Consider the following 16,602-nt stretch of genomic DNA (forward strand, 5'->3'; position numbering starts at 1 on the left):
CGTATTATTCAATACCTATTCGTAAAGAAGATAGGAATTACCTTCGGTTTTATTGGTAAGGCGTGCTCTATCAGTATACTTGTTTACCATATGGCATTTCCTCGGCGCCTTGATTGTTTACTAAGTTAGTAAAGCCGGTTTTGGAATCTCTTCGTAGAAAGGGTCATATTTCAGTAGATTATAACGATCATATCTATTTGCAAGATAATTCGATCAATGAAAATAATGCTAATACTTCAGAAACAGAGCTTCAATTAACAAAAGCTGGATATTTGATACATAGAACAAAATCAGAAAAAGAGGCTAGTACCCGAAGGAAATGGTTTGGTTTTTGGCTTAATTCGCTATCTTGGACAGTTTTCATTACAATTGATAAAGTTATCAAAATCCAAAGTGAATGTCAATCACTTCTTGATTCATTGAAACCCACTTCGTACCAAATTGCTAGAATAATTGGTATCCTGGATTCAGTTTTCTCAGCTGTTCCACTAAGATCGTTAACATTATTGGTATCTTGATAGAGATAAAGTGGTTGGACTAAAAATGTCTGCTGGTGATTTTTCAGCCAAAACGGATTTATCTTTGCAAGCTAAAGATAAAGACGAGAGTTCAGGTGCCCTCTAAATAGAATATTCTGTTTTCTAAATGTGACATGTTTTCAAATGATAAGTGTGTTACTTATTTCGATTTTAGTAAAGCCATTACTGAGAAATAAGACTTTAAAGTGGGATATTTTCACCAGGGTGAGTTTGCTGTAACACAGCAGGTGCGTGTTTGCTGTGAAAAACCCACGATCGCTGACGTCATTGTAGTCAAACACACATTTCCACGCACGTTGTACTACTGAAGAATAACAAACTTTTTGGTGCACTTTATGAATAGTAAAGCTATGGCAAACTAATAGATTTGATCAAATCGGTATAATTAGGAGAATTCCAGTCAAACATAAACTTACAGGTAAGTCTCGTTTAACTTCATAATCAATACAAGTTTCTAAGAACGAGGTCAAGGTTGTTAGAACGAGGTTTCACTGTATCAAGACCTCGATTGTTGAGAGATCATTTGCAATGCCATAAACACTACCAAGATGCAACATGAAAGTGATATATATTTTATTTACTCAAAAACCGATGATTGACAAATCAAGGCAAAATAACTGGGGTATCATCTAAAACCCAATGCAGCTAAATTAACACATTATCAACACTCAATTTCACTTGAAGTTATAGACCTAGGAATTCTCTATACTGCCAAATCGCAAATCTCTCTTGGCAGTACATTAAAACTTGCTTAGTTAGGATTTTGAATCCAGATCAGATAAGTGCGTTCTACTGTTTATCGAGGCATCCATGAACGGGTGTATGAATTAAATTACTTTACAACATCAAATGTTTACACATGTACTGCAAACCATATAGTATTAAAATAGGCACATGATTACTATACAAGTGATCAACCTAATTCAATTCTTTTAAGCCAATGCTTCTTATACCAGTCCACCAACAAATATGCACTGCATAATAGTGGACATACAAATGAGGAACATCTTCACATACCATACACCTCCTGAGGTGTATGGTATGAATACAGTGTGTCCAAGAAAATGGTTCCTCCGAAATGATAAAATATCTAAAATTTTTATATATAAATAAATTTGTGTGATGTATTGGTAATCAGTAATCATATTAAGGAAAATGGGTCATGTAGACCATACCTGGCTGGTTTTAAAATACTAATTATGAAGGGACTTTACTTCGAAACTAAACTTGATAAATTAAATTAGGCTGGCTTATGTCGACAAGCAACGCGATGCCTACCAACGCAACTGAGAGCAACCGCGATCGCAGCCCAGCTTATGTCGACTGCCCTTCGTTCGCAGCAACTGAGGCCGACTATTGGGATACGAGATCCTCCCCATTGCTTCCCTGCTTATGTCGGTTACGATTACTGGCAACTGCAACGGCTCAGATGGTCACGTGATAAGCATTGGGAGAATAAATTTGATTCATTTTGAATTATTGGGAAATCTACTTCTATTAGAAAAGCCATTTCTTTAAGATCTTTATCTTTCTGATTCTGTTTTGAATACAATGTGCTAGCGACATCACACCATGATTCTACCAATTTCGCTTCTAGATCTTCGGTCCAGTCATCTGCTGTGCTGAAAGTTTGGTCTACGTTTCGGAATTTGAAAGTTTATGACCAATTACGAATGACGCTAACTAGCGGTCATAATTTGTTCTATGTATATGCGGTCTCTTATTGGCTGGAACCCTTGCGCTCAGTTCCGTCGCGTCGCATATGAGCTTATGTCGGTTGCGATCGATAGCAACTGTCCGCCTACCGTAGGCCGGAGTAGAGCATGGGCAACTAGCTGGATACGGCTTGCGACGAGTCGGCAGGCATCGGGTTGCCGTCGCAAGCAAGTTTATGTCGAACTGATAGAGCAGCAACTGGCAGCCTCTCATAGGCGGCTAATTGGCGATAAACCCAGTTGCGTCGGTAGGCGTCGCGTTGCTTGTCAACATAAGCCAGCCTTAAGGGATCATTCATTTATTACATACGCATTAAATTTGACTTTTTCTACCTCCCCCTGTAGGCAAAATCGGTCAATTATTCATATACATTAAGCATTACAGTACGCAATTGCACTTACCCCTCCCATAATGCGTACATGAATGATCGTATCAATTAAGGGGATATTGAATCGAGTGACACATATTTACATTAATTATTCCTTGCTTAATTCGTAATCTAAGTTCGTATAACCACCCAATTCGTATAAAAGGTCCCAACTTTTTCCTTCATTATTCCCTTTAATTCCCATCTGATACTTTGAATTGTAGCCGTATCCACGGTCCATTATCTTCGAAACCATTGAAAAGGCGCTAGTAGTTTGAGCATGCAGTGACCACGCGACATATTTTCCCACCAGCAAAGTCTAACACAATGAATAGCCGTGACACACGGCATTTGTTCCAACGCCATGGGAAACAATTATTAGAAAGTTTTCATTTTTAGTTTATACGAATTAATAGATGAATCATTAATTCCACGAATTATACATAATGCATAGAAAATACCAATTACGTCTAATTCGTAGAAAGAACCACGGTCCTAAGAGATACGAATTAAGAGTTAATAGTTTACAAATTAATCATATGACAAAGGTTATATACGATCAGACAACAATAACACCTTAAAATCTTAAGCGTCTCATATTGACTGTAACGCACTGTGTCTAAAATGAACTGTATGTAAACATATGGACAGTTACTTATTGTCGTTAGAATTTTACAAGATTCTCAACATTTTCGACTATGTTCTTTTGATAAAATAATTTTCTTTATTACCAGATCTCTTTGTAATTGATTTGCTTTTTCGAGTGATCATTTCAATGGGGAACCGGTACACCAGCTATCCCGTCAGATGGCCCCACTGAGATATCAGACGTACTCCATCAGAATTAGTTCTTTTTGAAGTAACTTTGATCTCAATTTTCGGTCTTCCAATCCAAAAAATTAGGCAAATCACACATCGAAATAAACTCTAATTAGACTTTCGAGTTCATTTCTGCCACCATTTTCGTATATCATGCATAGAATTTGTGAGATTGTTGTTAGGTTTTAATTGCATTTGAGAAGAAATCTTGACGTCTTACTGTACACTAGCGTACTTATTGAACGTACTTAATGAACGGTCCCTTATACAATTTAGACTGCCGACATGGGCAAATATCCAAGTATTCTACTAATGTACGTATTACAATCGATTCAGAAAAAGATTGTCATAGATTAATAGGCCTATATGATACTAAGGCCTATGTGTTTCGTAATAGCCTATATCAGGAATAATTTTACACTTTCAAAAACTTGCCCTCTTCAATTATACATACTGTACTTACACATTAGCATTTAATAACCAAAAAGACATTCCTTAATTAAATGAGCAAAAAACAATGAAATAGGTCAACACAGGGGATATTATAACTCCCGAATCAGTTTTAAGGCAATGACAAACTAGGCAAATTTCATTGGGAAATCGATTTTTGAGGATTTTGCTTCTGAGAAAATCGAGTAATCTGAATTTGCACGAAGCAAATATGCCAGTATTTTCACACAATTCCTAATCAATAATTGCTAATTTAGCAAGTGCCACCTATACCTAATGATTACACAAACAAATATTTACGGAACCATGTGTATATAACCAGGACATCTTCCTTCGCAATGAATTCCCATTCATATGTCAACCTTTATCTCCAGAATTCAATCACAGGCAAATTACATGGCCCAAAGAAATTTGTATAGCTTTAATAACATATTATATTTCTGAAGGAATATTTTCATATACGATTCAATTCAAACTGATAATTTGTGTATAATGAATTTAATCATGATCCATATAAACCATGATTTATGCGCATAACTCCGCATAATATCCAAGTTATAAAGATTTAATACTTTCAATACACCATTATTTTCTATACTAAAAATTCATGTACAACAGCACAAAGACAAGTAATAAGTGAAAAGAAAAAGTGAAAATATCGATTATGGAGTTCGAATTTAACAAAGAAATCTAATAATAATAATAATATTACTTAAATACGGGACCAATCTATCTACTTTTACTCATTAACACCTCGACTGACAATGCTTCCTCCAGTTTATCCGTTGATTTCTTTTACACAATGCACATTCTTTAACGTATCATATTTCAGGCTGTCCAACTTCTCTCCAACATCGAGATTGGGTCATCATCAACACCTATCATCCGAATGGGTTGAGTCAACAGTCATTTGCAACATCTTACCGGCATCTTCATTATTTGGAAATAAAAAATCTTAAACCTTGACCATCAAACCAAATGAAGGTCCGGTTCATTTCCATTTCTTAATTCTTGGAATATCATCATATGCATCTTGATCTATATTCTACGCAGATTTCTCCTAAAATGAAGAAGTATTAGATTGGTTGATTGTCTGTGCTTTCTATTTGTTATCAAGACATTACTGTTGTCATTAAAACACCATGCCCACTTTCAAATGCTCAACCATCTAACAATTTCAATATTCATCGCCCCTGGTGACCATATACAAAGTCCAATGACCTTGAACTCACCACAATCATCGAACACGTCAGCAGCTACGATTTTTTAATTGACTGGGATAACAAAATATGCCTAGGTACCAATATAATAAGGAAATACTAAGTTATTCTACTATTACGCCCCCTGGTGACCATAGAATAACTAATGAGCTTGAAACTCACCACACTCATAGACCTTGTCATGAGCTACAACTTAACAACTTTGCGATTGTGGTAATAAAATATGCATAGGTACGAATACAATAAAGAAATACTAAGTTATTGTATTATTCATCGCCCCTGGAGGCCATACACAAAAACCAATGACCGTGAAACTCACAAGCATCATGTTATGAGCTACAACTTTCCGATTGATTGTGGAAACAAAATATGCTTAGGTATCAATATGGAAAAACTTTTTTCAACCTACAAATGAGTTCTGATGGCACCAAGATGGCCGCCAATTGTGTGATAATTGTCCTGTCTCAGGTACTTAAGATCTCTTTCCAAAGACCAAGTGCGCTAAAAATCCAGTGTCATCAAAATCATTGACCATGTCATGTTCTACACCTTGCAATTGATTATGGCATCAAATTATGCATAGGTACGAATATAATATAGAAATATTAAGTTATTGTATTATTCATCACCCCTGGTGGCCATAAACAAAAACCAATGACCTTGAAATTCAGCACAATCATAGAACACATTATGAGCTACAACATTCCAATCGATTGTGGTAACAAAATATGCATAAATATTAACATAATGTAGAAAAACTTTTTTCTACCTACAAATGAGTACTGATGATACCAAGATGGCTGCCAAATGCGTGATAATTGGCTGATCAAAAATACCTGTATCAGGTATAAAAAAACAGTCTTGAAATGTGATGGAATTAATCAGATTATCTCCATGTCAACAACATCAGGACTGAGACACCATGGGCTGCTTAAAGCACATCATATTCTAGCCTTTATTGCCTCTAAAGGCAAGGATTATGAAGGAACTTCATTTTGAGCAACTGGAGTTTGAAGTCGCACATGCACTACCCCTAGTTGTAGATAACAATTCTACAATCAATTGTTTGATGACATGATGGGTGTTACTAAACCTTAGACCCCCTAAACCTAACACCTAAGACCCATTAGGTCTTATGTTTAGTGGGTCTTAGGTTTAGTTATACTTATATATGATACACTAAACCAGGCACGGATCTAGGGGTCTTATAGGTGTTCTCGGAGACCCTCAGAATTTTCAAGTGCCCTTAAAAAATTTTGCTCGCGAAACAATTCCATGACTCAAAATTTATACAATTCAACATTATTTTGGGCAAAGATTTCAAAGATGTTTCGCTCGGATGTTCTTCACTTTTCAGTTGTCATAGTATTATTGCGCATCGAGCGAGAAGCTTAATTGTTGTGAGTGGGTGACGTCACACACATTCATCGATCCATTCATTCACAGCAATGAATATAGGCTAAAACTACGTAGGGTCTGTCGCTATCTACCCGAGATCGATAAATGGAACAAACTGACGTCAAATACAAAGACTTTTCGCTCAAGATTCGCATAGTCAGAGAGAAGCTAGTGAAAACAAATTAACATCTTTATTGTTAAAATCTATCAAAATGACATCAAAGCGATCTACTTGAACGGGAAATGACACACACAGGTTTTAAATACCGGTAGCCTGACGGATAGTGACATCTAAAATTTACCAGCCTGATCAAATTTCTACTAGCCTCGGGCTAGCGCTTAGATCGAACCCTGCAGGGTCTTACTTTTATATCAGCCTTCTAAATCGTGTATACATCCGCCATTGTGACCGAATAGTCCGATTTACTTATCATTTCGATATATGCCTGCCGCTTCTGATATAATCATACATCCATGACTATTACAATACGTGTTCTACTGATAATGAATGCAATATAACATTTCGACGTTCAGAGCTCATAATATAATCTCAGGAAGACATTCTACATCTTTGTCAATAATATTTTGCCAAATAGCTTGTATGTGTACACATAGACCTGTGACGTTTTGCACATCGATTTACGGTTCTCGTTTGTAAAATGACGCTGAATGGTTAACATTGTTTAGGTTTCATAATGCTTACGTTTTATAAGGCGCAAAAAATCTGACTCGGGCACGGTTAATGTGCATGTCAGCATAGCCATCTTTTGACAATTTAAACAGTTGTGATAAATCAATGTGAAGTCTTGATAAACGCAAGTGAAACAGCCACCTTTACCTTTTGGATTTTTGCTCTGATGTATGACTAGAAACAGCATTGATTTTTCGCTTTTTAACCTTCATGAAATCTAAAAGAGAGAGTGAAATAAATATCTTAAGCAAATCCTGCACACAACTGAAATCAAAACCATGTGAAATCAAAATGTTAGCAAATTTTTTATCACTTCATCCTATTCTTAGACGTATTGTCTAGACCAAAATTAATAGGATTTAGATAACTCAGTCAAAACTGGTTGATTTGACCAAAATATGAATACAACAATTCAGAAGATGGTGGTAAAACAAGCTGCTCCCTGTGTTTCAATACTCAGTCATCTTGGTTGTTTATTCAATCCAAGCAAACCCCTCATTGAATAGCTTACTTGGTTTGCTCAAACCTGGACATAAAACTTAGTTCATGAACCAGTCTACACACGTAAATGCAATCTTTCAGTAAACATCATCATTTTGTTCAAAATAAATGCACCCTTGATAATCACATGAATACCCATCCTACAGGCCTGTCCAGCCAGCGTCGCTCGCCGGATGATGTACCCATAAAGCATCTTGGGAATGGAAATTACAATTGCAATATTTTCATATCACAAGAAATTACAATTTATTACAAATTCTATCGAACAGAAAACACAGCGCTCATCTGCTACGACGATAATTCAGCCTGTTATCATACCAAACGTGCACGCGCCAAGCAGGGTTACAGCATCACCATATAAAAGTCTCTATGAGCATGTGTTTGTGTGCACAACAGTCTTATTTTAGCACTCCCGCGCACGTGGAGGCCTTGACGTATAGTGAACGTTTGCTTCACTTCAATCTCAATCAACACATTCACCGGGTATTAAAATGAAACAATACCTATGGCGATATGTGAAATGATTATATTCTCACCAGCAATGAGCATTTAAAATTCGCACATAGGATACGGCACCTAGTCCAATGAAACGTTTGCCATTAATGGCTTCCCATAATTATTTTAGTAGCGCCGGAATTCCACATATATCCCAAAAACAAATCACATTCGCTCATAGAGACAACGCCTCCCAATTGAGGTCATTGCAATACGCGAGAGCTAAGAATTTTCCAGTTTTTCGTTGAATTTAAACAAAGTTGACCATGACATCGACGGATGTTCGTCATGTCTTCAATCGCATCGATTATATGCCGTTTAACCCGAGAACCAATGAAAAAAGTGCTCATACTGCTGACAAAGGTAAACCAAAAATGAATATTGGAATTTTAAATACGTTGGAATAGATTTATATTTTAATAGATTATCCATTAAACTATGAAAAATATCCAATATAATCGTTACCAATATAAATAGGCAAATTGTAAACTATTCAATATCAACGGCGAGCATCAGGGATCCCAGAGAGCCTTCAGCAAATCCGCGGAAATTTCTGATGTAACAAAAAGAAGTATAGAAAATTGAATAAGGCAGTATCACGGCAAAGCACCCACATAGTAGGTGCCCTCGTGCCTTTCCCCCCCTCAAAGCTAGAGAATTTTAGAGTTTTCCAATCCAAGAGAGTGGTTTCCATGAAGATAGTGTATTTTTTGCAGCTGCATTACCGGCTTTTTTTAATCTAATATGTCGCACCATGGGGCCGCCATCTTGATTCTCACGTTAGTCTTGCGAGTCAGAAAATGAGATGGTTCCAATCCCAAAAACATTGAATGAGAACACTAGGGGCTGACTTTTATCGCGTCCAGATATCAATCCTGATAATGCGGTGAATTATGTGAAATAGTGTAAATGGAAGAATAGTGGAAACGACTGCGGTAACAGTTTATGGACTGGTTGCCTGTCAAATTCTGAGTCTAGACTGGTTGCCTGTCTAAACGCACATGTATCTTCTTAACCGTACGGCGCCACTATCCGCGTTTACACCACCTCGCCTTTTATAGTGCACTATTGATTTTTTAAATGTTAATGTTAGAACAACGATCGCGCTTATGATAGCGGCACCAAGTGAGCATCGTCATTCTTTAGCATTCATCACTAAGAATAACGATGCTGTTAATAGCAAATTGGAAGAGCTCACCCTACCACCCTTTATTTTTACATCATGATCTCGGAGACTACAAAAATGAGACTACACTCTGAGATTCCTGGAGCATACACGATATGAGATTTTAAGATAAATGATAATTCACTAGCATCAATCTTTAGGCAATAGGCCTATAGGAATTATATTTAACTAACTAGGGGTCCAGGGACGTTATGCCCATATGGCCCAATTCTCAATGAACTAACAATTTCAATATTTAACTGGTGACTATAAGTGATAGTTAGTATACCTTTCAACTCCCCCGGCCGGTGACCATACACAAAACTTAATGACCTTGAATCTCGTCACAACTAGAATTACGCCTTGCAGCCCTAAATATTACCCGCAATACACTTTCCCCCACTTTGTAAAAATTTAAGTCAAACACAGGTAAACCTGTCTCAACTCTTAACAAATTTCATGGATATCCATCAGATATTCCAGGCTGTCTCAACCTAAACAAGAAATTCAAGATGCTACCCTGGTGGCCATATCTGATGGCTGATGACCTCCATTTTCGAAAGTGATGAATATCTTACCCGCCCCAATCATCACACCAAGTTTCATGTTTGCGGGTAGTTTGGGAGATCTCTGGACAAGATTGCGTCCAGATGACGGATGACCTGACTCCAATAAACCCCCTTACACTTCGTTGCGGGGGCAACCCCCTTACACTTCGAGCTAAAATTTCGCAATGGATTTACAGTCACTAAATATGCCTAGGTACCAATATAGTCAACCCAAGATATAGCGCCCACATCAGTGCACACGCACGATTTTGGCGGTATGGAGAGTATTGTGGTATATCAGGGGTGTTTTACTCCTACTATGTATTCGTATCGAGATGCACATTGAAGTCTCCTGGCGGGTAAGCGGTGTAGGGGTATATGGGAGGGCGGTATATCGAAGGTTGTACATAGAAATATAGTAATATAGAAATACTAAATAGGCCTAATTGTGCTATTCATGACCCCTGGTTATAACCAATGAACTTGAAACTCACCACAATCATAGAACAGAGGGTTTCCGTGATGGTAAATGAAAGTCTGTAGTTAGTTATTATTGGGGGAAAAATTGTACAAGCCAAGTTTTGAGGATTTTTGGAGGCATTGTGCATTCTAATGGTATCATGTGGTCTATGCAGTAATAAAAATTACAACAGAGTAGTGCCTGTCAGGTGAACTTCATTCAATCATTGAAGTTTCATTGGCAGCGTATGGACAATAGGCCTACGAGTAATGGAACATAAAGGGTAGGAATGTCATTTGCCTACTGTCTGGGTGATAACACTATGCATTAGGGCCTATAGGGAACATAGGTATGGGCTATGCCCTATTACTACTACACTACGTTGTCAGCATGGCAATTTGTAATCAAAACAGATTGCGAGCTTTTGGATAGTTATTATTTGAATATTGTAGTGTCTTAACGGAATCTATCATCATGTTGATAATTGCTAGATTACTTATCGGATTATGTTGAAATGATTATGCATAGAAAAATGTACAGCTGAAAGAAAAAACGTGACTAACTTGAGTGACTTCAGGTGAAGAGAAGCGAACATGAAATAGATAGGAGCCAGGATTTTTCTTTTTAAAATAATAAAGACATTAAGCACGAATAAGTTGCATTTCCTTCAAATGACAATCCCCTACGATCGTCTGATAAAGTTTATTGCCACCATAGACTACCGCCCCCTGGCTCATTGAAGAGACCGGGAACCAGTCTCCAATTCAACTCAGAATTTATTTTACAGAAAAGCGGTTTTATTAGATATTAAAACTGAAAAATATAAATGTTCATACAGAGATTTTTCAAATGGCCACTAACGCAAGCACCCAATGAAAGTAAAAGAAAATTAATAGAATTTTGTAAAAACGTGAAAGTAAATGTTTTATTGTGAAATTTTGATTGTGTCAATAAAGAATGAATTGAATTGTCGGCAGCACTATGCCGCGCATGAATACCAATTTCAAGACTGATCATGCACGCTCAACCAAGGTTGGTATGCGCTGCTGAAATAGCAAAGACGATTAAACAAAATCATAAAACAATGAAAACGACAACCGATATAGCCAATATACGAAAGGAACCTAGATTTTATTACTGCATTAAATGTGTGTAAATATCAGAGCCCAAGAAAGTTTCTAACGAAAGTTATCGACTCCCCAAGCAAGTTATCAATCCGTGTGATAGCAATATGGGCTTGCAAGCATGCAAGCCCATGAAAATTGCGGAAAACAAATGAATATCTGACTTTAGCCGCGTTCACACTAGATTCGGCACTTATGAAGTACCGTACTTAGCTGGTGCCGAATTCACCAAAATACGGCGTTTACACAGCTAGTTACGATCATACGTAGAGTCCGCAATTCGGCACTTAGTAAGCCCAGTATAGTAATCACCCAGTCTGCCAATAGAGGGGAGTGTGATTAGTGTTTTGTCCTACGAGGATATTAATACGCAGCTAGCTAAGCGCCGAATCTGCGTTCACACTACAGAAAATACACGGCCAGCTCAGTGTCGTAGTGAGATTGGGTTTTCGGCGCGAAATCTCATTCCGTGCTTAAATAAGACTCTTTGCAAACCGTTCTTATCACTACAGAACCGGAATAATAGCTGTGTTCACACTAGGATTTCAGTACGGTAAGCGTTCACACTAGAAAATTATTCGAGGCCTATTCACGGCTTATTAACCCTTTAACTGGCAATCGGTCGCTAGCGACCGATTTGAATAGACCAGCTATAGTGAATAGAATAGTCAAGTATTGATTTCATTGAAGCATTCTAACTCATTTTCCTATCAGCAGATGGCGACACCAGACGGCCTACAATGTCTAACAAGGCAGGAAAGTGATATTTCATACATTTGGCATGTAGAAGGGGGTATGTAAACCACGTGTCACGTGGGTCAGATTTCGAAAATTGAGAATATCGTTAGTAGTAATGGCCAATGCACTAAAGACGTTCTCTAGTGAGTTTGGCTGATATTTTGGACATAGTAATGAAAGATTCTGATGATAATTCATATTGGGATGAATCTCATGACAGTTTTTTATTATGGGTGGCCCAAAAATCTGGATGACCTTGGGATCTGTGACCTTGGAGTCAGACCCTGAAGGTAACACCCAAAGTTCGCAAACATGGTATCATTTGAAAGCTTGTGAAAAGAGCTTTCATAAAATACATACAATATGGGGTTATCCCTCATATCTACTGAGTTATTAAATTTTCCCCTTGCAAGGTCCAAAATCTCTCATAGGCCGAAAAATACTTGCCAGTTAAAGGGTTAATCCAGTTGAATAGGAGAGAAAACCCTCCATTTTGTCAAATTTGAACATTGTCACCATGCTGACACAATGAAGTTATTTTTCTTGCGGGGTTTCAACAACTAAATCAGGGTTGGGTAGGCATGGTAACAATGTTCAAATTCAAGAAATCTTACAAAATGGAGAATTTTCTTTCTTATTTAACTTGATTAAAGGAGACTTTTTGCCAATGCTTCTTAATGGTACGGAACTGGAATAATATTGGATATTCCACTGGGTTCTGACACAAAAGCTTTTTGACCCCAGTATCCTAGGTACTATAGGCCTTAGTCTGAATACCAGTCGTTGATACAGGTTCCCTTCAACAGCTGACGTTAAACTGTCATAAGAGGTTAACACCTGTTTCTTGCAATGCAACTACTGATTTTAGTGTCAAATCAAATCTTTGTACTCAAATAAATTAAATAGTTACCTTGTTGACATTGAAAACGTGTTTTACGTTAATGATTTTGATGATTTAAATCGGGAACCCGAGAATTTATTGATATGATTTGAATTTATTGCCACGATCGGGATTTTCAATACGGACTATATTGATAAAGTCTAAAAATTTAATGTTTTTCCCTCAAATTACTCAATATGTTATTTTTTGTTGACAAAACCCATTAATTTTGGTGACTTATACCCTCGGAATTTGAAACAAGAAAAACATCTGCTTTGGCATCAATGTCAGTCCAAGTTCAAGTCCGACTCCGTAATTTATACTCCCATCATGCAACTCGCATATCCGCCATATTTGTTAAATATGTCACCAGATGGCATGCCAGTCAATCAGAAATATGTTCAGTTGTGCGCAGGCGTCATGACAAGTGAACTGTAATAAGTTTCTACGTATTAGGTTCCAATCCCGCAAATTATGTCGCTGGTTTATTTTGTTTGCCATAGGCCTATTAAAGGTTTCTCATAGGCCTATAGGAAATGATAAACTTTGAAAGCCCTAGTATCTATTTGTATGTACTAGGCTATAAGGTTTGACTCCGATATTGTGTAGGCCCTCAGTGTTCTCGCTGAGGGGTTTTAGCACAGCGGCCCGCCATGCTAAGGCACTTTACCGCCACGCAAATAAAAGATACGCCATGCTTAAAAAAATTCCACCATGCTTAAAAAATTATCGGGAGTTTATTTACTCATCTGGGTTTCTAAGACTGTCAGGTTCCAGGGGCGGATCCAGGGGCATGTTGTGACCATGTCAACCAATAAAAAGGGCACATGCCTATGTTCTTAATTTAGGGCAGGAAGGCATATTAGCAAATTTTCTTAAATTCTACTATCATTTTAGAGCTTTCTGAGCATATCTGAGAGGCATTTAGTCAAGAAACATAGGTTATATATTTTGGAAAAATATCCATTGTGTATCTCAGGTGGTTACGACGGCAAATTTTGATACAGAGAAAAAATAACTAGGGGTCCAGGGACACCATGCCCACTTGGGAAGTGGTTCGAAATGCTCAACAATCTAACAATTTCAATATTCAATGCCCCCTGGTGACCATATACAGAATCCAATGACCTTGAAACTCACCACAATCATAGAACATGTCAGCAGCTACGATTTTGTAATTGATTGTGATAACAAAATATGCCTCATTACCACTTTAATATGGAAATACTAAGTTATTCTACTATTCAACGCCCCCTGGTGACCATATTCAAAACCCAATGACCTTGAAACTCACCACAATCATAGAACATGTCACAGACTATAACTTTGTAATTGATCATGGTAACAAAATATGCCTAGGTACCAATATAATAAGGAAATACTAAGTTATTCTACTATTCAACGCCCCCTGGTGACCATATAGAATAACTAATGACCTTGAAACTCACCACAATCATAGAACACGTTATGAGCTACATCTTTCTAAATTATTGTGGTAACAAAATACGCTTAGGTATCAATATAATGTGGAAAAACTTTTTTCCACTTACGAATGAGTACTGCTGACACCAAGATGGCCGCCAATTGCGTCATAATTGGCTGATGAAAAATACCTGTCTCAGGTAGGCCTATAAAACACCCCTTTCCAAAGAATACCCATCACAAATTGCAATGAGAAATGATAAACCAGTAGGAAGCTACAGGACTCAGAATTTGGGCCAAAATTAACATTTTTGGGCACTAAAAAGGTCATAGGATGGCCATCTTGAGTCCGATCGACCCAATTTTTGTTATGCTGATGGGCCCTGGGGGAATTCACATATATCCGAAAGATCAAGGTAATTGATCAAAGCGTCTTCAAAATTTCCCTCAAAAAGTTCAAAAATGTGTAAAAAGTGCTGATTTTGGCGAACAACAATGGCTGCCAGTCGGCCATCTTGAATCTGACAGGGCCAGTTTTTGGGCGGAAGATGTGTCTGGGGTAGATACATGTGTAACCCAACTATCAAGACATTACCTTGAAGATCTTCAAAACTTCCCAAAATAACTGGATTCCGTCTACGGACGGACGGACGACGACGGACGAAAAGTGAACGCAATAGTCCCAAGTCCTAAAGTCCCAAGTGGGCTAAAAAGGCACTTTAAAATTCCGACCGTGTCGGTGACAGGTCTAAATCCGCCCCTGGGTTCACACGCTCAATTTTATAAGCCTACTGGTGCATTAATAATTGTAACACATTCTCATAGTTACTTATAGCCAAAAAAATAGCCTAACTGGATTCTGTCCACGGACGAAAAGTGAACGCAACAGCCCGCTGGTACAAGTCCCAAGTGGGCTAAAAATGCTATAGGTTCATGTCATCTCGCCCTCGGTAAATTGTGTCATCTTGGTAATTAGGTGGACACCAATGGCTCATTTGCATAAAGAAATAAACAAACACGAACAAAATGGCGATCTTTCTCGCCGATTTAAAGCTTAATTTCCGAGTGTAAAATGGATATAAAGACGATGATTTATCTGGACTGTATAACTCTGCTGATTCGATTAAGACCTATTTGAGGTATGCACACCCAAAAATAAGCGAAATATCCCAATAAGATCATGGACAATAGAAAATAGCCTAGACTATTTTAGTCAAAAGTTTTGAGTTACTACGATCGTCAAAAGCTACTTAGGATAATCAATCTAGGCCTATGCCAAAACAATAGTCCAACTTCCTAACTTCCATCGAATTACAGAACGGCCAGAAGGCCTATGACTGAGGTAGGTAAGTTGATGGGGGTTTATTTAAATGGATGAAATAGACACTCAAAGCCTAGTTCCTTTTTAGTCGGCCTACTACGTACCTGATATTTTTAATTGGACTAATTTTGAAGTTCGTATCTTCGGTGACGTTCCTAATGATTCTTTTGAAAGATAAGGCCTTGGCACCAATGATGACGACACTGCAACCCAATCAAATGATCCTGGCATGGACTTTTCATTCACACAGTCGAAGTTGTAAATGGCCAGGCACCTTTCTCTCTCCTCTTCGACCATTTCTTGTAATAATGTATCCGTATCCTTAATATCAATCTTACATCCGCTATCGTCTGAATCTTCGAAACATAATTTCCTACGAGCTCTGCTCTTAGAAGCCGACTGACGGCGTTTTAAAGACGAAATATCGCAAAATTCATTTCCATCCGCTGCGGAGCGCGCAACACACGCCATTTTCATGTCCGAAACAATGTATGCCTCAACACACGACACACACTACATACACTCACACTGTGAGTAGGCCCAGACACGCAGCGTGCCAGTGCTAAAGCGCGCGGCGCATTCTTCTGCGTTGTGATTGGTTGGATAGACAGTCCGAGTTCTATTGTTGGTTGAATACGCGTATGAACCGGCAGAGATTCTACCTTGGCAACGATCATCAGCTTAACTTTTGAGCCTTGAGAATGAAAATGGTGATAATTACTTACATACGTGCTTATGTCAAGGAACG

At 37.9% G+C, this 16,602-nt stretch overlaps 1 protein-coding gene across 1 annotated transcript; it reads right to left on the bottom strand.

Annotated features, from left to right (window-relative positions):
• Window positions 1–1,101: 1,101 nt before the first annotated feature.
• On the bottom strand, window positions 1,102–16,365 carry LOC141914764 (uncharacterized). The gene is made up of 3 exons (XM_074806056.1): window positions 15,959–16,365; window positions 7,348–7,417; window positions 1,102–4,951 (listed from the first exon to the last, which is right to left on the bottom strand). Exons 1-3 carry the CDS (start codon window positions 16,329–16,331, stop codon window positions 4,930–4,932), a joined length of 465 nt encoding a protein of 154 aa, XP_074662157.1. The 5' UTR covers window positions 16,332–16,365; the 3' UTR covers window positions 1,102–4,929.
• Between the last annotated feature and the right edge of the window lie 237 nt (window positions 16,366–16,602).

The sequence above is a fragment of the Tubulanus polymorphus genome, chromosome 1 (genome assembly GCF_964204645.1).
Source record: "Tubulanus polymorphus chromosome 1, tnTubPoly1.2, whole genome shotgun sequence".
In the NCBI taxonomy this organism is placed as follows: Eukaryota; Metazoa; Nemertea; class Palaeonemertea; order Tubulaniformes; family Tubulanidae; genus Tubulanus; species Tubulanus polymorphus.

Excerpts from the sequence above, each read along its gene's own strand:
- LOC141914764 (XM_074806056.1), bottom strand. The coding sequence starts at position 16,331 with ATGAAAATGGCGTGTGTTGCGCGCTCCGCAGCGGATGGAAATGAATTT. Across the intron at positions 7,418-15,958 it reads AGTCCAATTAAAAATATCAG|ATTTCATGAAGGTTAAAAAG; the intron begins GTACGTAGTAGG and ends TCTCTCTTTTAG. Across the intron at positions 4,952-7,347 it reads TCAGAGCAAAAATCCAAAAG|GAGAAATCTGCGTAGAATAT; the intron begins GTAAAGGTGGCT and ends TCTTCATTTTAG.